The sequence below is a fragment of the Gossypium arboreum genome, chromosome 11 (assembly GCF_025698485.1).
Source record: "Gossypium arboreum isolate Shixiya-1 chromosome 11, ASM2569848v2, whole genome shotgun sequence".
Lineage (NCBI taxonomy): Eukaryota > Viridiplantae > Streptophyta > Magnoliopsida > Malvales > Malvaceae > Gossypium > Gossypium arboreum.
Window position 1 is genome coordinate 133,434,171 of NC_069080.1, and position 24,399 is coordinate 133,458,569.

The following is a 24,399-nucleotide window of genomic DNA, read 5'->3' on the forward strand; positions in this document are numbered from 1 at the left end:
ACACAACTCCACCTTCAACTAAACTATATGTGGAGAACCAGTCCCTGTTAGGACATATGTAAAAAGAACACCCCAAATCCAGGATCCATTCAGACGTAAGTTTAGAGCTTTCACTTGTTGACACCAACAATAAATCATCAGCCTTGTCATTGGCCAAATTAGCACCATCTAAATTTACCTCATTGCTCTCAGCAACCCTTTAATTTCGCAACCTGTAACAATCTGCCTTGGCATGACCTAACTTCTTACAATAACAATATCTTTTGTCTCGTTTCTTTGATGCTACTAAAATCGAGGCTTGCTTATCTGACCTGCTATCCGAATCAAGCTCATTATCCTCGAATGAGAGATTATCATAAATTAGGGTTTCCCTGAAAGACTTGTATGAACGGGGAAAAGAGATAATAATAGCATAGTGATACGAGCAACTCAGCCTAGTTCAAAATCCATAATAGAGATGAGCTTAGTTTCCATCAAGGCCCAATTACAAGATCCAAATCCAAACAGATAAAGTCAAAACTCAACTTAGTTGTTCAAGACTTTATCACGAAAAAAAATTCAAGAAGAAGAGTGGAAATTTCAATACGATAAATTCTGGAGTAATGATAAATTAGAAGAGACCAATTCTGTTCGTGGGCCTAAACTTTCAATCTATGATGACAAGCCCATGTGGAAAATGCTAACAAGTTTAGGCATTTCACTTCAAGAACCCCAATTGATCTCACAAGCCTAGACGTTTCATATTGGGTTCAAGTTTTAGGCTTAATTTTTATTATATATGAGCCCAATATTTTATTTATCGCTTTTATTATTTTATTCCAAATTTTTATAATTATTGAGTATTTTAAGTTATTTATGAGTTTTATGTTAACAAGAAAGTTTAGTTTAAAATTACTTCTGTTTAGATTAAATTAGAGTTCTAGTATACTTAGAAGTTTTATTTAGATTTATTTAGCTAGCCTATATATAGGCCTTTGCATTGTACACAATTCACACAATTCATTATTATTCTATTTCTCTTTTGAGTCAATAAATTTTCTCTAGGTTTTTCTTTTCAAGAATTTCTCTTGAGTTTCTTTTAGAAGAGTTTTAACAATCTTTTTAGATTGTGGAGATCATCTTCAAACTTTTTCTTGCCAAGGTTTCTATCTTGGAGGGGAAATTAGAGCCGCTTGAAAACGGTTGTGGATTCTTCGTGTTTCTAAGGCTTCTTAGGACTTCTACACGCCACGTTCTATCTTTCCATTTATGTTCTTTATTCGCTTCCTTAATCTTTAATTTATTATTTTATTTTAGTTATTTATTTTAATTGTTTTATCTGACTTGGATTTAATTTCGTTTCAGGTTGTGTCAAAATCCAAGTTTCTTTCCGAAAGCCCTAAGTCAAATTCGCGACTTTGACAAACTTTATGATCCACTTTCGCGTTCATCGTTCTTATTATTTATCATTTAGCATAGTCTGATCTTCATTGTCAATTTGAACCTCAACATTTTTTAAATCATTCAAAAAAGTAATAAATTGACTGATGTGACCTCTAAGGTGTTCACTTTCATCCATGCAGAACGTATATATATGTTGTTTCAACATCAATCGGTTAGCTAGAAACTTTGTTGCGTAGAGGGTTTCTAACATTTTTCATAAGGTGAATGTTGTTTTCTCCATTAAAACCTCCTACATCACATTATTTATTAGGCATAATTGAATCATGGATAGAGCTTTTTTATCTAATTTATCCCATTTTGATTTATCCATGTCTGCAGGCTTCATCTCTGTAAGAACCTTCTCAAGATCGCTTTAAATCAGAATTGCTATTTCTCAAGGTCGCTCTAAATCAGAATTGCTATCATCCTAACTTGCCATAGATTGAAATTTGTAATGGTATTGAACTTATCAATATCAAACATTGTTGCTGCCATATCTGAACGGGTTGAATGCGAAAATTGAACTAGCTTTGACACTAATTTGTTGGTGATAAACTCGATTAAGCAATGAATAAGTAAATTAACGAAGAAATTGAAAAGATCGAATATAAATATTTTACGTGAAAAAACCCCTCCAAAAATGATAAAAGACCATGGACAAAGATAATTTCACTAAAATGGCAAAAACGAAGAGTATAAAAAATGTAGATAAAACTAAACCCCGAAACTCAAAATAAGAACCCTTAAAATGTAAACAAAAAATTATCTAAAAGCTTATAAAAGTTAATACTCAAATGTGTACTATGGGTTATGTTTCTAAGGTGGAAAAATGATATATTTATAGCTTAAATTCGTAGATCAAATAATATTAAAATAACCTACATTAATTAGAGTTTAAGTGAAAAACTAAAAATAGAGTTTAATTGAGAGAAGAAAAGTTAAAAATGCGATGCATAACTTCACAAAACTATTAGAAATAAATAAAATTTTAAACTAGTAAACCGATGATCCTCTCTTAAAAAAGTCCTTTTTGAAAAGGAGTGAAAATTGAAACATAGGAAAAGAAATTATTTTAATAAAAAACACACAATAAAAATTTAACAAATGAGGAACCCATTAAAAGTAGTAACATGAGAACATAAAAAGGGAACAGAAGAAAACCCTAAATGAAGACTGAAAAAGAATGAATATGTGAAATACTAATAATCGATGATAAAGTTAAGATAATTTTGAATCGAATATGATTTTAGTGAGATGAAACTAGAGTAATCAATGATGATTCCAATAACCTTTTAGTTTGATGATGAACAGTTTTTTCAGATGACTGAGAAATTTTTCAGTAATCGAAAGGTGGAAACATTTCTGGTAAAAGGCTTTAAGGTAATTAAATAATGAAGATTTCACTGAGATTTAAATCATACAATTTAATATTCATTTTATCGGTTATTCTCAAAAAAAATATTCATTATATCCGCAACATTGATTGATGTGATGTGATGGAACTAGAAATATATTTGTGCTCATCATTTGAACATGGAAATAATAAGAACATGAAATTGATATTCCCGAGGTTTGAGAGGATCATTGCCGAGGTCTCCTAGCTTTTCAAGCCCGAAATCCCCAATCAGGCGTTCATGTACTGTCTATCTGCAGCACATTGGCAGGCTTGATATCTCAGTGAATAATGACTTGCACCCGTTGCTGGTGCAGATAGAACAGCGCAGACGCCACGTGTTTGATGATCTTCAACCTTTGTGTCCAAGTAAGGCTGCTATTAGATTGCCGGTAAAGAAACTTCTCTAGGTGAGGTGGATTTAGATGGGTGATTGAGTGTGGTGCGGTGCATTTAATTTATTTTTTATCTCATGTAATAATATTGTTACAGTATTTAATTTTATCGTCATTGTTATTTTTACATTAACCGCAAATAAACGTACTGCTTATCGAAACTCATCCTTAATCTATACTTAAAGTTACTTTTATATGGAATTTTAGATTATTAAATTAATAAATTGTTTTCCAATTATTATCATTCTAGATAAATAATAAATTGTATTCATACATAAAATTTTATGATACGGAGTAATATAACTTATTTTAGTCTGTACCTAATGAACATTTTAAATGCTTCAAATAGAACTTAATCGTATAAAATGGCAAAATGCAAGGGACCGAACTTAAAATTACCCATTATTCATTTCCACCAAATGCTCACAGCATTTTCCTTCTTCGGCAGGTGTCACCATGGCAATATCCATAGACACTCCTCTAATATAGATAATTATAAAATATATATGATTATGTAAAAGAAAGTACATACATACATACATACATACATACATACATCCATGGACACTCCTTAAATATCCATGGGCAGGTGTCACCATGGCAATATCCATGGACACAAACCGTCCAACACTCTACTTATACTTGGATTCTTCCTGGAAAGAACATACATCATTCATTTATGATTATTAGAATATATCCCATACCTTGCCCATACCTTTCCCATACCTACCCATACCTTGGAAAGGTCAAAGTTATGGGCACCAAATATTTATTTAGTGTTGGGCATGGGATAATAGCAATTTTTGGTCCCTAAGTGAATAGGGAATTTGCAAGGTGGCCCTTAAACCTCAACTATAAATAGGCCAACCATTGCTCATTCTCATCATCCCACATTTGCCATTCTCTACGTAAGGCATTGTTCTCTCTCCCTATTTGTAAAGTTTCACTTGTATTTTGGAGTGAAATATAGTTGGTAGTGCCCGAGGACGTAGGCAAGATTTGCCGAACCTCGTTAAAATTCTGGTGTTCTTTACTATTTATTGTTCATATTTTGTGAATGTGATTGTAGTGATTTATTGTGCTATTAAATTACGATAGAGGGATATTCTGCTAGGAAAGACTTGGTACTTAAGTGATCCTCGTGATCCACCTCTCTTTCCGGAATTGAACTTAGTGTGATTTTTAGTACAATAATTTTACTCTTTCACACGCTTCGCACAACAATTGGTATCGAGCTAGATTCGTACTTGGGGAATACGACCGCTTACTACACTATTCACGATACTGATCTTGTTCACATATCATGAGTGGGATTGAGGAGAAAAATGGCAAAGAATCGTCGCCATCAAGAAGGACTCATGTGACAAATGCAAAATTTGAAATAGAGAAATTTGACGGTACCAATAATTTTGGTATGTGGCAATGTGAGATCTGGATGTCTTATGTCGCAAGAGCTAGATATAGCCCTTGAAGAAAAACCCGACAAGATGGATGACAAGGAGGGCCAAGATCAATAGACAAAGTGTGGTACAATCCGCCTATGTTTGGCCAAAGAGCGTAAGTACTCATCATGAGGGAGACATCAATGAAGAAGTTATGGGATACACCGGAAGAAAAGTTTCTAATGAAAAGTCTTGAAAATAGGCTTTATATGAAAAGAAACTTTATCGATTCACGATGCACCCGGTATGTCGATAAATGACCATGTGAACTCATTCAATAAAATTTTAGCAGACTTGCTAAATTTGGATGAGAAATTTGAAGATGAAGACAAGGCATTATTGTTGTTGAATTCCTTCCGATGAATATGATCATCTTACCACCACATTGCTTCATGGGAAGGACACGATCACATTTGATGCGATCAGAAGTCGCTTGTATAGATCTGAGACTCGAAAGAAAGATAAAAGAGATCACGAGATACAACTGCGAAGTCTTAATAAAGAAGAGGTCGTTCACACAAAGAAGAACTGTAGAAGGAAAAGTCCAAAGGAGACCCGCTAAAGATGAATGTGCCTTTTGCCGTGAAAAAGGGCATTGGAAAAAGAATTGTCCTAAGCTACAAAAGGGCAAGGCTATTTCTAATGCATATGTAGCGGAGCATGATGAGGAGTCAGACTTTAGTTTGGTTGGCATGGCAATGGCATGTCAAACGGATGAGTGGATTTTGGATTCAGGATGTACTTACCATATGTGTCCTAATAAGGACTGGTTTTCTAGTCTTAAAGAGCTAGAAAGTGGAATTGTTCTTATGGGCAATGATAGTGCTTGTAAGACAATGGGAGTGGGTACAGTCCAATTGAAGAATCACGACGGCTCAATCCAAGTCTTGACAGATGTTCGCTATGTACCTAGCCTGAAGAAAAATCTCATCTCATTAGGGGCCCTAGAATCTAAAGGGCTCACAATCACTTTGAGAGATGGATTACTAAAGGTAGTAGCTGGGCAATTGACGGTGATGAAAGGCACAAGAAGAAATAACTTGTACTTTTTAAATGGAAGTACAGTTATTGGATCAACATTAACAGTTTCTACAAAAGATGTAGATTCAAAGGCTACCAGATTATGGCATATGCGATTGGGACATGCTGGTGAAAAAGCGTTGCAGACATTGGCGAAGCAAGGCTTGTTGAAAGGTGCAAATTCTTGCAAAATGGAATTCTGTGAACATTGTGTTCTGGGCAAGCAGAAGAGGGTAAAATTTGGTCCAGCAATTCACAATACAAAAGGAATTCTGGACTACGTTCACAGTGATGTGTGGGGACCTACCAAAGTGGCTTCTTTGGGAGGTATGCACTATTTTGTTACTTTTGTTGATGATTATTCAAGAAAAGCATGGGTGTATCTAATGGAAAGAAAAAATGAAGTTTTGGATGCATTTCTGAAATGGAAGAAGATGGTAGAGACTCGATCGGTCGAAAGGTCAAACGACTTCGATCGATAATGGTACCGAGTACAAAACGATCCATTTCTACAAGTATGCCAAGATGAGGGCATTGTGCGACACTTCACCGTTCGGGATACACCACAGAGAATGGGGTGGCAGAACGCATGAATCGAACTATACCGAGAAAGTTCGATGTATGTTGTCCAATGCTGGATTGGGCAAGGAATTTTGGGCTGAGGCAGTTACATATGCGTGCCATCTAATTAACCGTTTGCCATCAGCTGCAATAAATAGAAAAACTCCTATGGAGACGTGGACTGGTAAATCTACTACTGATTATGATTCTTTACATGTATTTGGTTCCACTGCATATTATCATGTAAAAGAATCAAAGTTAGACCCAAGAGCAAAGAAAGCATTATTCTTGGGTATAACTGATGGAGTAAAAGGATACCGTCTCTAGTGTCCTGATACAAGGAAGATTGTTTTCAGTAGAGATGTGACTTTTGATGAATCAATCATGTTAAAGTACAAGGATTCACAAAAGAAAGACAAAACCAGTAGTACTTTGCAGCAGGTGGAGCTTGAAAAGGTTAACGATGATCCAGCTAATATTAGAGGGACAAATGATGAAGAGGTTCCTACCCAAGAACCTCTACAGCAACAAGATTCAATTGCATATAGGAGGCCAAGAAGAGAGATTCGTAAGCCTGCTCGCTTTGATGATATAGTGGCCTATGCACTTCCAATTGCAGATGATGATGTTCCTTCTACTTACACAGAAGCAATAAGTAACCCTAATGGTGTAAAATGGAAGCAAGCAATGAATGAAGAAATCCAGTCTCTTCATAAAAATAGGACTTGGGAGTTGGTGACACTGCCCAAGAGAAAGAAGGCAATTGGATGCAAATGGGTATATGCAAAGAAGGAAGGATTTCCTGGTAAAAATGAAATTCGATACAAGGCTAGATTGGTAGCAAAGGGTTATGCTCAGAAAGAAGGAATAGACTACAATGAAGTGTTTTCTCCTGTTGTGAAGCATTCGTCTATTCGGATTTTGCTAGCCTTGGTTGCGCAATATGATCTTGAACTAGTTCAGCTTGATGTGAAGACCGCATTTTTACACGGTGATTTGGAAGAAATCTATATGACTCAGCCAGATGGATTCAAGGTTGCTGGAAAAGGAAATTGGGTTTGCAAACTGACAAAGTCGCTTTATGGATTGAAGCAATCTCCGAGGCAGTGGTACAAGCGATTTGATCAGTTCATGAAAGGGCAGAGGTACACAAGAAGCAAATTTGATCATTGTGTATATTTTCAGAAGCTACAAGATGAAACTTTCATATACTTGCTCTTATATGTTGATGATATGCTAATAGCATCTAAGAGCAGAGTTAAGATAGAAAGATTGAAGACTCAACTCAATCTCGAGTTTGAGATGAAAGATCTAGGAGAAGCTAAAAGGATTCTCGGCATAGAAATATGGAGAGATAGAGCTCATGATAGAGTTAGCTTGACTCAGAAGCAGTATTTGAAAAAGGTACTACAGCAGTTTGGCATGAACGAGCATACAAAACCTGTAAGTACCCCGTTGGCTTCTCATTTCAAGCTTTCTGCACAACTATCTCCTTCGACGAATACGGAACGAGAATACATGTTACAAGTTCCGTATTCTAATGCAATGGTAGCTTAATGTATGCAATGGTGTGTACAAGACCCGACATTTCACAGTGATTAGTATAGTGAGCGGTATATGCATAATCTCGAAAAAGACATTGGCAAGTCAGAAATGGATTCTACGGTATATTCGTAAGACCGTAGATGTTGGATTACTGTTCAAGCGGATAATACACTTGGTAAAAGTGTTATTGGGTATGTTGATTCTGACTATGCCGGTGATTTGGACAAGCGAAGATCAACCACCGGTTATGTGTTTACACTTGCTGGAGGACCAATAAGTTGGAAGTCTACATTACGATCTACAGCTTGCGTTGTCAACCACGTAGTTTAGTACATGGCTATAACAGAGGTCAGAAGGAGGCTATTTGGTTACAAGGTATGGCTAAAACCTTGGGGTTGGTTCAGAGCATATTAACATGTATTGTGATAGTCAAAGTGCTATTCATTTAGCAAAGAATCAAGTCTATCATGCACGCATAAAGCATATCGACGTCGATTCCATTTTGTGCGGGAAATTATTGAAGAGGGGAAAATTTGTCTTCAGAAGATCAAGACTGCAGATAATCCCGCAGATATGATGACCAAGGTGGTAACAGCAACCAAGTTCGAACATTGTTTGAACTTGATCAATATTCTGCAAGTTTAACAGTTGAAGAAGGCACTATCAAGTATTGTTGTCAAAGGCAGAAAGAATTGTGTGAAGATAAGATTATCCTAATCAAATCTTCAAGGTGGAGATTATTAGAATATATCCCATACCTTGCCCATACCTTTCCCATACCTACCCATACCTTGGAAAGGTCAAAGTTATGGGCACCAAATATTTATTTAGTGTTGGGCATGGGATAATAGCAATTTTTAGTCCCTAAGTGAATAGGGAATTTGCAAGGTGGCCCTTAAACCTCAACTATAAATAGGCCAACCATTGCTCATTCTCATCATCCCACATTTGCCATTCTCTACTTAAGGCATTGTTCTCTCTCCTATTTGTAAAGTTTCACTTGTATTTTGGAGTGAAATATAGTTGGTAGTGCCCGAGGACGTAGGCAAGATTTGCCGAACCTCGTTAAAATTCTGGTGTTCTTTACTATTTATTGTTCATATTTTGTGAATGTGATTGTAGTGATTTATTGTGCTATTAAATTACGATAGAGGATATTCGCTAGGAAAGACTTGGTACTTAAGTGATCCTCGTGATCCACCTCTCTTTCCTGGGAATTGAACTTAGTGTGATTTTTTAGTACAATAATTTTACTCTTTCACACGCTTCCGCACAACAATGATCCCCAATTATACGCCCCTACGCGCTTTCATTTGGATAAAAGAAAAGGTGGGAAATGTATAGAGAATTGCTTAGAAACGTCCTTTATTGTTCCCTGGAAATTTGATCTGTTTTTCACCTTCTTCATGCTCATATACTTATTGTTTCTAGTTTCTTTCTGCCGTATTGAGCGATCAATTTTCTGATTTTCAACACTACATCCACATATATATATATCATTTTTTTCGTACATCGTCATGTTGTCATTACCTTCAACTTCTTCGTCCATTTCTAGAAAGAAATATGATGTTTTCTTGTGTTTTAGAGGTGAAGATACCCGCAACAACTTTACCGATCATCTCTATGATGCTCTAAGTAGGAGTGGGATCCTCACTTTCAGGGATGATCCAAAGCTGGAGGCCGGTGAAGAGATCGCGCCAGAACTCCTTAAAGCAATTCAGCAATCATGGTGCTCGGTCATCGTTTTTTCACAAACTTATGCCTTTTCAAGTTGGTGCTTGGAGGAGCTTGCTGAGATTGTTAAGCAAAAAAACGACATGGGACATAAGGTATTTCCAATTTTCTACAATGTGGATCCATCCGATTTAAGAAAACAGAAAGAGAAAGTTGAGGAGGCCTTTGCCAAACACGAAGAGAGATACAAGGAAGATAGAGACAAGATCCAAAGGTGGCGAAATGCTTTGACTCAAGTGGCAAACATCAAGGGATGGCATTTAAATAACAGGTAATTCTTTCTTTTCTTTTCTCTTCTCTAGTTTAATTGAGAAATGTCATATTTCAATAAAAGAGCAAATTTTGTATTCGGTTCCATAGCAGATCTTTCTTTCGATTCTTGGTTCTTGTTTGCTTCCAAACTATATTATGTTTCTTCATTCATTGAAAAGAAAGTGCATATGAAAGATATCAACAAAATTTTATTCAAAATATCAAAATTTCTTTCTTTGTAGGCATGAATCAGAATTTATTAGAGACATTGTTAAGAAGATATCGGCAAAACTATGTCAGACATATTCAGTTGCTCATAGTGACTTGGTTGGAATTACTGTACCCTTGGAGGATTTATATTTGAAAATAAACATAGGGGAAGATGATGTCCACATTATAGGAATTTGCGGAATGGGTGGCATCGGTAAAACAACACTTGTAAGAGTTGCTTATGATCAAATGTCGCCTCATTTTGAAGGTAAAAGCTTTCTTGCTGATATTCGAGAAGTTTCAGACAAATGCGGACTAGTTTTTTTACAGAAACAACTTCTTTCACAGGTCTTTCATGGTGAATGCTTCAATTTTTTTGATGTCCATGAAGGGAGTGCCATAATTAGCCATAGATTATCTCACAAAAAGGTTCTTGTTGTTCTTGATAATGTTGATAACATGCAACACCTAAAATGCTTGGTCGGAAGGCATGATTGGTTTGGATTAGGGAGTAGAATCATTGTAACAACAAGAGACGAACATTTGCTTCGATGTTACCAAGTTGATGATGTGTATATGCCCACAACACTGAATCCCAAAGATGCGCTTCAACTTTTCAATCTGAAAGCTTTCCATAGTGATACAATGCCGAAAGGTGATTTCGTTGAACTTTCTAAACATGTCATAAATTATGCTGGTGGGCTCCCTTTAGCTCTTGAAGTTTTGGGTTCCTTTTTGTGCGGTAGAGATGCGACTCAATGGAGAAGTGCGATTGAAAGACTTAAAAGAGATTCTAATAAAGAAATTCTCGAGAAACTTCGAATCAGTTTTGATGGACTGGAAGAAACGGAAAAGAATATATTTCTAGATATAGCATGCTTCTTCAATGGGGAGAAGAAAGATTTTGTAATCAAAGTATTGGATGGTTGTGAGTTTTTCCCAGATATTGGCATTGATGTTCTCATTAAAAAATCTCTCATAAAAGTCGATGAACACAAAGATTTGAGGATGCATAACTTGTTGCAAGACATGGGAAGAAAAATTGTTAAAGAAAAATGTGTTGATGAACCTGGAAAACGTTGCAGATTGTGGGAGGAAATGGACGTCCATCATGTCCTAACAAAAAACACAGTAAGTCATTTAACAAAAGTTACATACTATTTCTTTTCTTTTCTTTTTATAAAATATCTAATCAATATATGATATAAGTTCAAAGCTTAATCTAATTGGTAGATACAACTATCCTTAAAAAGTGATATTTAGTACTTTTGAGATAAATTATGTTTGATGTTTACAACTATTAAAAAGAATTTTAAAAATAAATATTTAGTTTACAAATATTAAAAGAATTTTAAAAATAAATATTTAATTACATTGCATTATCTTCAGAATCTGTTTTACTTTGTTTAAAATGCTTTATTTATTATATTTCGAGTATAATAATGCTAAATAAAATGTAAATTTTCAAAAGGTTTTTCTTACCTTATGCACCATTCATTTTGTTTTCTTATTTTCTATTCTTGATTTTTAGGCTACGAAATGATTGAAGGCATAATTATCGATAATAAAAGGTAAGAAGATACGCATAAACTTATATATATTTGTGTACCATAAATAATGATTTTATTTTCATAAATTCCATATTTCAATATTTAATTATGAAATTTATCTAACAAGTGTTACTCTTTCAAAAGAATCAATAAAGAAATGTATGTATTTTTGAAATATTAATGGTATATATTTAATGCACTAATAGTGTTATCAATGAGTTAGATTATAACATGTCTTCAAAAGTTTTTTTAAATAAAATGATTTCATTTTTAATTATGTGTCATTGTTTAGTTCATTAACTTATATAGAATTATGCAATTTTGTAAGCCAAATCTAATATTAAAATTAATTCAGTTTTTCTAAGATTAGGTAATTTGACATAGGATGTGATTGTTAGATATAAGTATGTATTTAATTGAGTATGTTCAATGTTTTTAGAAAAAACGTTTTTTTCATGTATTTAAAGAGTTATTAAAGGATCATATCTTAGTTCACCCAAAAAAAAAGATTATATCTTAATACCCATATTCGTATATGCATTGATATAAGTATTGAATAAGGGTGTTTAACAAAACAATATCGATGCTACATAGCTTTTAGATATTGTATGTTTTTGTATAATTTGAAGCTCATTTTTTCTTTACTCATGATTATTAGGGAATCGAGCAAGATGCTCAATTTGAGCGTCGATACCTTCTCGAAGATGAAAAATTTGAGATTGCTCAAAGTACTTTGCGTATCAAAGTGTGATAATCTCAAATATCTTTCTAATGAACTACGGCTTTTAGATTGGACAGGATATCCTTTAAAATTCTTGCCTTCAAGCTTCCAACCAGACAATCTTGTCACACTTCTTTGACCATATAGTCATATTAAACAACTATGGAAGGGAAATAGAGTAAGAACTAACTCATCTTATCCTTGTGTTTTAGCTAAATTTAATATAAATGATTAAACTTTGATTAAGGTAAAAAAGAAAAAAAATTAGCATTATTATGTTTTTTGCCTAATTTATTATTTTCTTCAACAGCCCTTGTTTAAGTTGACAATGATCAACCTCAAAGGGTCCCAAAACCTCGTCAAGACACCTGACTTCACAACAGCACCAAAACTTGAAGCTTTGATTATGGAAGGTTGTACCAGATTAGTAGATGTCCATCCATCAATCGGAGTGCTTAAGAGCCTTAAACTTTTGAATTTAAGAGACTGCAAAAGTCTTAGGAGTCTTCCAACCAAAATTGGACTGGAATCTCTTGAAACATTAATTCTTTCAAGTTGCTCAAATCTTGTAAGATTTCCGGAGATTGTTGGGAAAATGGAACATCTAAAAACTCTTGATTTCTCTAGTTGTTATAAAATTGAATATTTGCAAGTGAATTTGCAGCAAGTAGAGTTTTTGGAAGAGCTTGACTTGAGTGAAACGAGCATAACAGTGCCACCATCTTTCATTCTTCAATTGAAAAATATTAAATGTCTATCTTTCAATGGGTGCAAGGGACCATCAAATAAGTTACTACCAAATTTGACTTCTCTTTTCAAGGTAACCCAAGGAAGAAGGACGAATCCCATGGCTCGGATGTTGCCTTTGTTGTCAGGTTTGAGTTCTTTAGGAAAGCTAAAACTAAGAGACTGCAATCTTTGTGAAGGAGATATTCCACGTGATATTTCTGGTCTATCCTCTTTGTCGCTTCTTGATCTTAGTGGTAACAATTTCACCAGCATACCTGCATCTCTTTCTCGACTTTCCAAGCTTTATTCTATTAGATTGTCAAATTGTAAGATGCTTAAATCGTTGCCTGAGCTTCTAACAAGTATAGGAACGGTGTGGATAGATGGTTGTTCTTTACTTGAAGTAGTTGCAAGTCCATCAAAAGTTTGCAATTTAGTGGATTCGGGTTTCATTCAAGCCGTTAACTGCTTCAAATTGGCTGAGAATATCAATGCATTAACTCTGCTAAAACAACATCTTAAGGTCGATTAATCTCTTTTTTCTCCTTACAAAATCTCATACTTGAGAATTTATGGTTTCAGTTACCAAATGATTTGTGTTTTATTTTGCAGGCATTTGCAAATTCAAGAAAAGAGTTTGATATTATTATGCCCGGAAGTGAAATTCCAGAATGGTTTAGCCAACAAAAAAGTGACTCTTCAATTCAGATACCCCGACCTATCGACCTTCGGAAAGATAATCAATGGATTGGAGTTGTTTGTTGCTGCATTTTTGTCAATAATGATGCTTCATGGGATGATGAGTCTATCATGTGTGGAGCATTTATCAGAAATGCTCCACAGAAGAATATGAATGGCTGGACGCTGGGTAAAATGATTACAGAGCCCACAATGAAAGATCACCTTTTTCTTCGTTATTGGTCGCGTGATCATTTTGATGGACACTTTCATTTTTATGGACACAATTTATTTCCCTTGGAGGATAAATTTTATTACTGTGAAACCAATGATTTACGGAGAACAGATTTCTTAGATGAAAGATGCAATGTGCTTGAGGTGTCTTTCAACAATAAATTTGGACACAGTGTTAAGGTGAAAAAGTGTGGTGTTAGAATAGTGTATGAGAAAGATTTGGAAGAAATCAGAGAGTTGCAGTGCCATACCACTCAATCTTCTCCAAATTTTGAACACATCCACCACCACTTTGCACACAACGATAGATCAGTAGGTAGCACTTCTGACATAAAATGAAAACGTAATATCTACAAGGATGCTGAGGAAGAAGGGCCGCAACCAAAACGAATGCAAAAGTTTTTCAATTTTATAATGGGCCAATTGGAGAAGAAGCGTTAATTGTGGTAAAGTACTTAAATAATATTGCCCTATTTTCTTTTTACATATTTATGTGGTTTACATCTTTTATTTAACTTAAAGTAATCATTTCAGATTTATTTGCTATGATCCTTCTATTATATACCAAAAATTTTAAAATTTTATTCATATTCCTTGTACCATTTAAAATTTTAATCACTTAATTCTTTCTTTTTACATAGTTGAAATATGTACATTTTGATTGATTTCATTTTCTTGATTTAATATTTTTTTCATTATATATATTTACTTGCATCTATATTTTATTTGTAGGCTGAAGTAAATATAATTAACTTGAGACAGAAATGTGGAGAAAAATAGATAACATCCGTGACGAAGCAAGTAATAATAAGGTGAAAATCCTTTAATGAGATTAGATCATAATTTCGGCTGAATTAAAAACCATTTCATTTTTATTTGAGATCAACTTATGTGTTCAGTTTAACAAGTCAAAATTGTTTTTATATATTTGAAAGATTAAATATAAGTCCTTAATAGTACTTAGGAGAAAAGATTGTATGAAATTTTGATTCCACAATATCCCTATCTTTTTCCAATAGAAGAATGCCAAATCAGATTTTTTCTCCTGATTTCTAATTTTTTCCTCTTGAAAAAATTTAAATTCAACTAAAAATACTAAAATAAGGAGGAAAAATATGATTTGACATTCTCCTATTGAAAAGAATAAGGATGACATTAAATTACAATTTCATACAATCATTTCTCTAGTAGTTAAATAAGTTTAAATTCCTTCTAATAAAAGAGCTTGAAGCACAAATAAAATTATTGCAACTTTGTGGTTTATATATTTATTATAAAGTATTTATGTTTAGACATTTATTTTGAATACTTATTCAAATATTAATATAAAGTATACTCTTTTAATTAATTGAAAAATCTTTTCCGTGTGAGACATATTCATATTCATATTCATATCCAATATTTGTTTTTTCAAAATTCAATAGATTCATTTTTTGTTCTTGTCTAATGTTAGGGTTTATAAAAATAGAGATACAGTGTTTGATTAACGTGAGCAAGATTTTCAACAGTTGTATTTTATATGATATCAACCAAAATATATTAGTTTGAGGTATGTTAATATACCATTGATATAGAAGACCTCAATGCAACAAAAATAATCTTAGTGTTTTTGTTTGTCCTCTAGAAGCATGAAAGTCTACTCAAAGGATCATGTAAGTGAGGGACCAACAAAAGTCATCATGTTGAAATGGAAGCGGACACTTTAGCAATTATGATGAATTCAGGGAATTGGGATTTTGAGAAATAAATTATGTTATTATATGTTAGTTGTTTTTTTACATGTAACGTAAATTTTACTATTTTAAATAAACGTTTTGAATTTGTTGTTTGTAAAATGTAAATTCAATAATTATACTAAAGCCTGTGGCTGCCCTTTACTTCCTTTGAAAAGTCGTAAAAAGGGTCCTGCTCCTGTTTCAGAACAAGGTGGGATTTATGTTCTTTAATCAGCATCATCCGGTAGTTGTCCTTTTCCAATTCTCTGATTTGATAATTCAAGATGGTATTGTTTTGTTCGCAGGTAAAACGGATATAGTTGATGAAGCCATCACATTCTTTCGTTGCAATGTCTTCTTTAGGAACTTCGATATTAAAGGCCTGTAGATTAAAGGTGAGCTTTGATAGAATCAAATCGAATCGAATTAAAAATTTTAAGTTAATTAAGTTAACGAATCATATTTTATCATCCTAACTTGTTTTGAAATTTTCTCGAATCGAGTCGAGTGAGATGGAATTCGAATCGAATTGAATCAAATATATTTGTTCGAGTTAAATTTTAAAATATAATTTTGGGTCCTTGTAATCACTGTCACGCACCATAATAAAATTTGTCCACCGTAATCAAAATTTTTATTAACTTTCATCACCTCATAATTTATTTATTAATCTTTTATATACGTGTTAGCTTCTTTGCTTGTTTAGTTATTTCAATTATCTTCAAATTCTTGTCACTATGTATTTTGGAATTAAAAATATGTTAAATGTAAAATGTGATTTTTAATAAAAGTTCTTTTAAAGATAAAATGTGAAATTGATACCAATATAAAATTTTAACACGAATATTTTATAGCATCATTAATAATTCAATTTTAATATAAATATTTAATATGATTAAACAATTCAATAATATAAATAATATAAAATATGAAATTTAATTTAATAATACAAATAGTAGATATAAATAAAATTATTACTATTTATGTTTAGGGATTTTTTTGGATAATTTTGATTTTTTATTTGGGAGTAAAGGGTGAGAAGTAAAAGTTTAGCAGGAAAATAAAAAGTTTTGGGGAGTAAAAATTTGGGGGAAAATAGAAAGTTTTATGAGTTTTTGGTAGTAAAATTTTGAGGAAAAGTAGATGGGAGAGTAAAATTTTGTTGGGAAATGGATTTTGAGTAGATGGGAGGTTGGGATGGGATGTGAGTAAAAGTTTTGGGGGAAAAGTGGACGGAGTAAAAGTTTTGAGGAAAAAGTAAAAAGGTTTAGGAGTTTGGGGTAAAAATGTAAAATATTATAGTTTGATATTAGATTTATTCGAGTTATTCGAATTCAAAAACTCAACTCGATTCGAACTTAAAATTTGAAAAAAAAAATTCGAGATGACTCGAATAACTCGATTAACTCGATTTGTTTAACTCGAAATTTAATTTTTTTTCGAGTTGAATCGAGTTTTACTCACCCCTACTGCAAATAAGCTTCTTATATATTTGACATTCTACATAAATCTGTCTCTAAAGAAGCTTGAAGGTTCTACAACCTTGGCTGAGGGGTCTAAGGAAATTCTTAACTTAGGAGTGGAAAATGTTACCATACCTGGTTAATCTGGTTGTCCTTTTACAGGGCTCTTTTCTCTTCCACAGTCTCAACAGGAAGCAGGTAAATCTCCTTACTATTTTCCCTTACATTAAATATCACATGCATTATTGAACTTCTAGTATTATGTAAATTGTTGGTTTCTTAAAATGCAAAACTGCTGAGGGATTATCTGAAGCAAATAAGAGAAGAGACATGTGGGAGACTGTTGGGTGTTGCATATAGGCCTAATGGAACACCAAATAAGATCACTTCGTAAAGATGAAAATGGAATTAAAGGAGAATCTGTGACTAGAAATTGAAAAGGGAAAATAATTTCATGGAAGATGGCATCACGATAACAAAGAATGTTTTTTTTATTGAAGGTTAAATAAGACATAACCTTTTTGAACTGGAGAATAACCCATGAATATGGCAGGTATGGCTTTAGAAGTAAATTTGTCATGGTAATTGGTCACTGTGGCATAACAAAGACAACCAATAACCTTAAGGTGAGATAAACTTGGAACCTTATGATAGAGCATCTCAAATGGAGACTTCCAATTAAGAACTGATGTAGGCAATCTATTGATTATATAACATGCTGTTAACACACACTTACCCCAAAATTTGATTGGAATATGAGACTGAAACTTAAGGGCTCGAGCAATGTTTAACAAGTGTTGATGTTTACGTTCAGCAATGTCATTTTGTTGTGGAGAATAGACACAAGAACTCTAATGAACAATGTAATTAGAGGGAAAAAAATCTTTCCCTTCTATAGTAAAAAATTCGGAACCATTGTCACTTCTAATTGTTTTGATAATAATAGAGAAATGTGAGTGTACATACACAATGAATTATTTAAGGATAACAAACACATCACTCTAGAGTTTAAGAAGGTGTATCCATGTCATTCGAGTATGGTCATCCATAATAGTTAAAAAATACCAATGCCCACTATGAGTAAAAACACAATATGCCCCCTAATATCAATATATATAAGGGAAAAAGGTTTGTCTTCACGACAAGTACTAACGGGAAAAGGTAAGCGAGTCTGTTTTGCAAGAGGACAAACACCACAATGTTTAACATGATCATTAAGGGAGAAATTACAATTTAGTTGAGACATTTTATTCAATATCCTCATAGATGTATGTCCAAGTCTAGCATGCCACAGTGCAACTACATTAGAACGTAAAAATGATGATAAACAAGAGTTTGATGTTGGGACATGTGGTAAGGACATTGAGAAAGAAGACTTCAAGAAGGGTGATGATTGAAAGATGTAGAGACCTATTCGAACTTTACCAATCTTCATCTCTCCACTGCAAAGGTCTTGTAGAAGGCAAAAATCCGGATAAAATATCACACAGTAGTTTAGCTCTTTGGTTAATTGGGAAATAGAAAGTAAATTGTAGTGAAAATCAATACATGTAAAACATTGGTCAAAGTACAAGTGGGAGATAAGGTATATGTGCCAATGTGGGTAATTTGGGTGGTTTTACAATTCAGCAACTAAACGAACGATGGGGAATCACATGCAACAGGAGAATCCAAATGCTGCAAGTCAAACATCATATGGTTTGTGGCACTTGTGTCAAAAATCCAACCTTGACTTGAAAACTCAAATTTTGTACTTGACATGTGAGCAGCAACCTGCACTGTCGATTCCTTCCCGAGCAAATCAAGTTGTTGATATTATTCAGGTGTAAAGAGACGTGCTGTCCAGGAGTAGAAGAGGCAGTACCGTTATTGTTGGATGATAAGACATTCAATGCAGAATTAGGCACACTTGTTGTCACAACATTAATAATAGATGATCTATTTTTTCTAGTAAATTTGTAATCAGTTGGATAACCCACAAGCTTGTATTATGTCTCCTTCTTGTAACCCTTAATATGACAATAATCACATATACCATTGAAGCGTTTCCTTGGTTGAGAAGCGAATGAAGTGGATAAATGTGTATAATGTTGTTGGTTCAGAAGCCAACAAGGATCCATTAGAATTTTGTTGCTGTCCCTCCTCTTAAACCAACTTGAAGCATGCTTGGTTAACAGAAGGTAATGGCTGATCAATAAAAGCTAACTACGAACCATAGAATAAGAGTCATTCAACCCCATAAGAAATTGAAACAACCGTTGTTAATTTACATGCATAGTGTTTATGTAATGGCCTAAATTCAAGGTTATTGGAACAATGGTTTCGTAATCATAGATCCGATTTAAAGAGAAATTTATTTCAATATTTTTGCTTCAAAAATTGATATGATAGGAAAATCGTATGAAAATATTGATAGGAAAATTTTATCGATTTAGTGATTAGTTAGAAAAAGAAATTATTGAAGAAATTGGGTAAAATAAGGTATCGGGACCTCTATCTCGTAAAACCGAGTCGAAAATAATTTTATAAATATTTATAAAATGTTATTAATGTGGTATTAAAATTTCATTAGGAAATTTTAATGTTTGGGTAGTCAATTAAATGAAAAGGACTAAATTGTAATAGATGTAAAAGTTGCTAGAGTGATTAAATAGCTTAAGAGTCTAATGAGAAAGGATTTAAAAGGCAATTAGATCCAAAAGTTATTTGGGCTGGACGGCAAGGGTATGAAATCAGCAGAAAAATTGATAAATTAAGGGTAAAATTGGAATATTGCAAAATTAACTAAATAAAACTAGGACTAAATAGGAAATATCTAGATTTCTCTTCATTTCTCTTCAATTCCAGCAGCTAAAAACGCCATAGGAGGGTTCTCTAAGCTGGTATTTCATAATTTTTGCACCAAGTGAGTTAATCCTTGCCTTTTTCTTGTAATTTTTGTGTTTCTAAGACTTTTACAACTAGGTCCTACTATTAAATTCATTAGTTTTTTATTTCATGGATGAAATTGAAAGTCACCATGGTTGAGTTCTGTAATTTTATGATGAAATAATATGAAATTAAAGCTTTAATTTGTTTATGAGATGATTTTATTAGGCAATTTCAATGGAAATTGATTTTTAGGACCTAATTGTGAAAATGTTTGGAATTAAAGTCTATTGCTGAAATTCTGATTCTTAAAGGTTGTAAACTAGTTTAAGGTGATAGAATAAAATGTTAATTGAGAAAAATCAGCTCAATTGAGAGGCTAATTGAGTAGGGACGAAATTATCATTTATTAAAAGCTTAGGGGAAAAATGGTAATAAACAGCTTGCACTAAAACAGTTTGGACAGCAGCAGTAGACTAACTTTGAAAAATCACCAAAAATTGTAGGAATTGAATTAGAAGATGAACAAAATATGAAATTAAATCTTATTAAGTCTAGTTTCTCATAGAATAAATATTGTAAGCAATAGATTTGTAAATTTTGAGATATAATGAATTTTGTGAGACAAGGTAAGAATGAATTCGGGTTCCCTGTTCTGACTTTAAAAATTATAATAAATTGAATAAAAATAATTAGGGACTTAAATTTATATGTCTAGAATTATGAATGAGTCTATTTTTAATAGAAACAAACAAGAACATCATTTGAATTCTGTATAAAGAGATAATTTATTTTTAGTGAAGAAGGGTCAGAACTGTTAGACAACAGAACAGGGGTGACTTTGAAGAATAAACTGTACTGATTCGCTAGACTAAAAATTCTGAAAATTTTATGGTAAAAATATATATGAGTCTAATTTTAGAGAAAATTAACGGATCTTAATTTGGACAATACTCTATGAGTTTATATTGCAGGGGATTTAGCCTGGACTGGTAATCCCGCTGCAAGGTTGAGGTTCGCGGGAGTGTGCTCTCTGAAATGGAAATGTGCGCACATGAATATGAATTGACGAACCCGGAATTTAGGGAATGTGACTCGAGTAGATGATAATGAGTAATTTAAATTATGTTTACCTTTGAGCTATAAGTATGATAACTAATGATGAATAAAATATGGAATTGAAGAATTATGAGTCTATTTTCATATGGATGGAACAAAACAGGTATATGAGTTATATTTTATGAGATGTTTAAATTTTTGTGAAACAGGGCCAGAGCGATTTCTGGATCCCCTGTTCAAACTTTGGAAATTCACCATAAATTTTACAAAGATAATTAGAAGTCATGATTTATATTTACAGATTCCTTATCGAGTCTGGTTTTATTAGAGACAAACGGCATAGTCATTGAAGCTCTGTACAGGGAGATATCTGATTCGTAATACACAAATAATTTAGTGACTATGACTCAAGTAGACAGCTTTGAATGAATTATAAATAATAGTTGAATTATAAAGAATGTTGCAGATGAACATGAAATGTATTAAATTGATAATTAAATTTATTTATTTAGATCCGTAAGATTCAAATACGAAGCTAGATCGAGGAAAGGAAAAGTTCGGATTAGCGATTTTTACTGCTTACAAACAAGTATCAAGGTAAGTTCGTAACTTGAATTATATTCTTAAATGCTTGAAATGCATGTTTTGATATGAATATGATTTGAATGTTCATTATATGGAACTTTATGAAACATTGATATATTTGATAAAATGGGAAGAAATCCGCTTTGAATGAAAGGAAAATTCGATGGATCTCGAAAAGGAATTGACGGTAAAAGGATCTAGCCCGACGGGTGATCCTATCCTGATATAGCCCTCCAAGAATATGTATAAAATGGATTTAGCCCGGACGGTAATCCGAATTAGGTCTCAATTTAGCCTGACTGTAATTCGGATCCAAGCTCATTAGAGTAATTGTCGTTCAGGATTTAGCTCGACCGGAATCCCGACAATACTCTATGAGTTTAAATTGTAGGGGATTTAGCCTGGACTGGTAATCCCACTGCAAGGTTGAGGTTCGCGGGAGTGTGCTCTCTGAAATGAAAATGTGCGCACATGAATATGAATTGACAGACCCGGAATTGTACACTAAAAGTGTACCTCTGAAAATCCATCGAAAATTCCAAGAAATTCAACGGGATAAATATGGAAAAATAACAAGGAAATGGAAATCATGGTATTGACGAGCTCATCAATCATAGTATATATTATTGGTACATGGAAATTATTGTACTAACTTGAATGTTGAGTTTGTGCATATTAGGGTAATAATGCATTGAATGGATATATGGATGTTTATTGTATTGTATTGAAAATATTAGGTAAGTATAATTCTTGTTACATGAGCTTACTAAGCACAAAGTGCTTACCTCGTTTCCTTTTTCCCTGTTTTGTAGTGTTAAGAGCTCGGAGGTCGGATTTGGTCGGAGACACATCGCACTGTCAACCTCAGGATTTCGGTATATAAAGAAACTTTATTTTGGAAATCAATGGCATGTATAAGCTAACAAAGTAAATGTTAACGTGAAATGAATGTAAAGTTAGCCATTAGTATGGTTAACAAACCTGGTTATAGATATGTGATGACGTTATCTTATATAAATGCATGAATCTATCATGAAAATATGTTGAATTGATTTGGTTGATGTGGATTGGTCTCGATTTAATATTACAGGGAAGGTTAGATATTTATAAAAGGGCTATATTGAATATAAAAAAAAATTAATTCGTAAACTCTGGTAATGCCTTGTACCCTATTCCGGCAATGAATACAGGTAGGGGTATTACAGTTTATCTAAGAAGCTTCACAATTACATAATGCAAAAGACACAATTGCATCCAATTCACCCCAAAGAAAACACATACGAGTATGATAAATTTGAATGGGAAAAGTACCTTGAGAAAGTGAGACAATTTCTCTATGCAAGAAGTACACACGAGAACCATCAATCGTATCAAAGCATTCCTTCAAATCTTGCCAAACTAGTGAAGCACTGGAAGCAAACACAATGCCTGGAAAGAGCTCTTAACTAATAGTGTTCAAGATCCAAGAGAGAACAATAGTATTGCATCGATTCCATTGAGCCAAAAATTTTGGTGGCAAAGCATCACGAGAATAAGAGCCATATATATACCCTATTTTGTTCTTGGTAAGGAGGGCAATTTGCATTGGTTAAAAGTAACTTGCACAAAAATAGCTCAATAGTAACCTGCTGACTGTCTAAAGCTACTTAGGTTGACTAAACTTTATCCAAGAAAAAAGTTGTCAGATCAAATACAGGTCGCCTGTTACACAAAAATACTTCATCTGGATAACATCTGGTACTTTTGCATGTTGCTGTATTTCATCTGGGTAACGTATATATGCTATTTGTTGCCACCTTTTAACACTCCTCATTGGCTTCAAAACAGCAAACTCCAATTTCCTTCCTTAAACACTCGAACCTTGTAGCAACCAATGGCTTGGTCAAAATATCAACAAGCTGATCCCTCGAACAACAATGGACTAAGCTGATTTCCTTAGTCAATTCTACTTCCCTCATAAAGTGATATTTGATCTTGAAATGCTTCATTTTACCATGGAACACAGGGTTTTTGGCTATTGCAACAGCTGACTAATTGTCTACCTTAATCTCCGTTGCTTCTGCTTGACTAGCATTCAAATCATCCAACAGCTTTCTAAGTCAAATTGCTTGATTAACAGTAGTAGCAGCTGTAATATACTCAGCCTCTACAGTTGATTGAGCTACTGTCTATTGTTTCTTTGAACTCTAAGTGAAAACTCCTAAACCTAGAGTAAAGAAGTATCCTGATGTGCTCTTCATATCATCAACTGAGCCAGCCCAATCACTGTCTGAATAATCAACCAGTTTCAATTCTTCAGCTCTCTCAAACATCACACCATAGCCTAAGGTTCCTTTGAAATACCTTAAGACTCTTTTAGCAGCCTTGAAATGAGCTGTATTGCAACAATGCATGAACCTTTCATCCATCTGATCATGCTCACTGGTGCTTGACAGTTTCTCTCCTAGTGCAATAGGAGTGATAGTAGGCTTGCATTTTGACATGCTGAATTTGCTTAGAACTTTCAGTGCAAATGCTTGTTGGCTTATGAAAATGCCATGCTCATTCTGATTCACTTCTATACCAAGGAAGTAGGTCATCAAACCAAGATTAATCATCTCGAACACATCTTGCATCTGCTTCTTAAAATCCTTAATCAGCTCACTTCTGCAGCCAGTAACTAATAAGTTATCCAGATAAAGTGATACTATCAACAAGGTTTCTTTCTCAGCCTTCTTCACATAGAGTGTGGGCTCACTTATGCTTTTCTTGAATCCTAGCCTTGACAAGTATGTATCAATCCTGTTATACCAGGCCCTTGGAGCTTGTTTTAGGCCCTACAAA

General features: G+C 33.6%; 1 protein-coding gene, 1 long non-coding RNA gene and 1 pseudogene across 2 annotated transcripts; all 3 read left to right on the forward strand.

The window, feature by feature from the left end:
• Nucleotides 1–9,295: 9,295 nt before the first annotated feature.
• Nucleotides 9,296–14,225, forward strand: LOC108471859 (disease resistance protein RUN1). Its single transcript, XM_053021432.1, has 5 exons — nt 9,296–9,783; nt 10,007–11,105; nt 12,183–12,269; nt 12,556–13,497; nt 13,587–14,225. The coding sequence occupies exons 1-5, from the start codon at nt 9,296–9,298 to the stop codon at nt 14,223–14,225; spliced, it is 3,255 nt and encodes a 1,084-aa protein (XP_052877392.1).
• A 1,517-nt stretch (nt 14,226–15,742) lies between these two features.
• On the forward strand, nt 15,743–17,458 carry LOC108471858 (actin-related protein 2/3 complex subunit 3-like; annotated as a pseudogene).
• A 4,093-nt stretch (nt 17,459–21,551) lies between these two features.
• LOC128284241 (uncharacterized) lies at nt 21,552–22,617 on the forward strand. The gene is made up of 2 exons (XR_008274622.1): nt 21,552–21,588; nt 22,389–22,617. It is a non-coding gene; the product is annotated as an uncharacterized LOC128284241 (long non-coding RNA).
• Nucleotides 22,618–24,399: the final 1,782 nt, after the last annotated feature.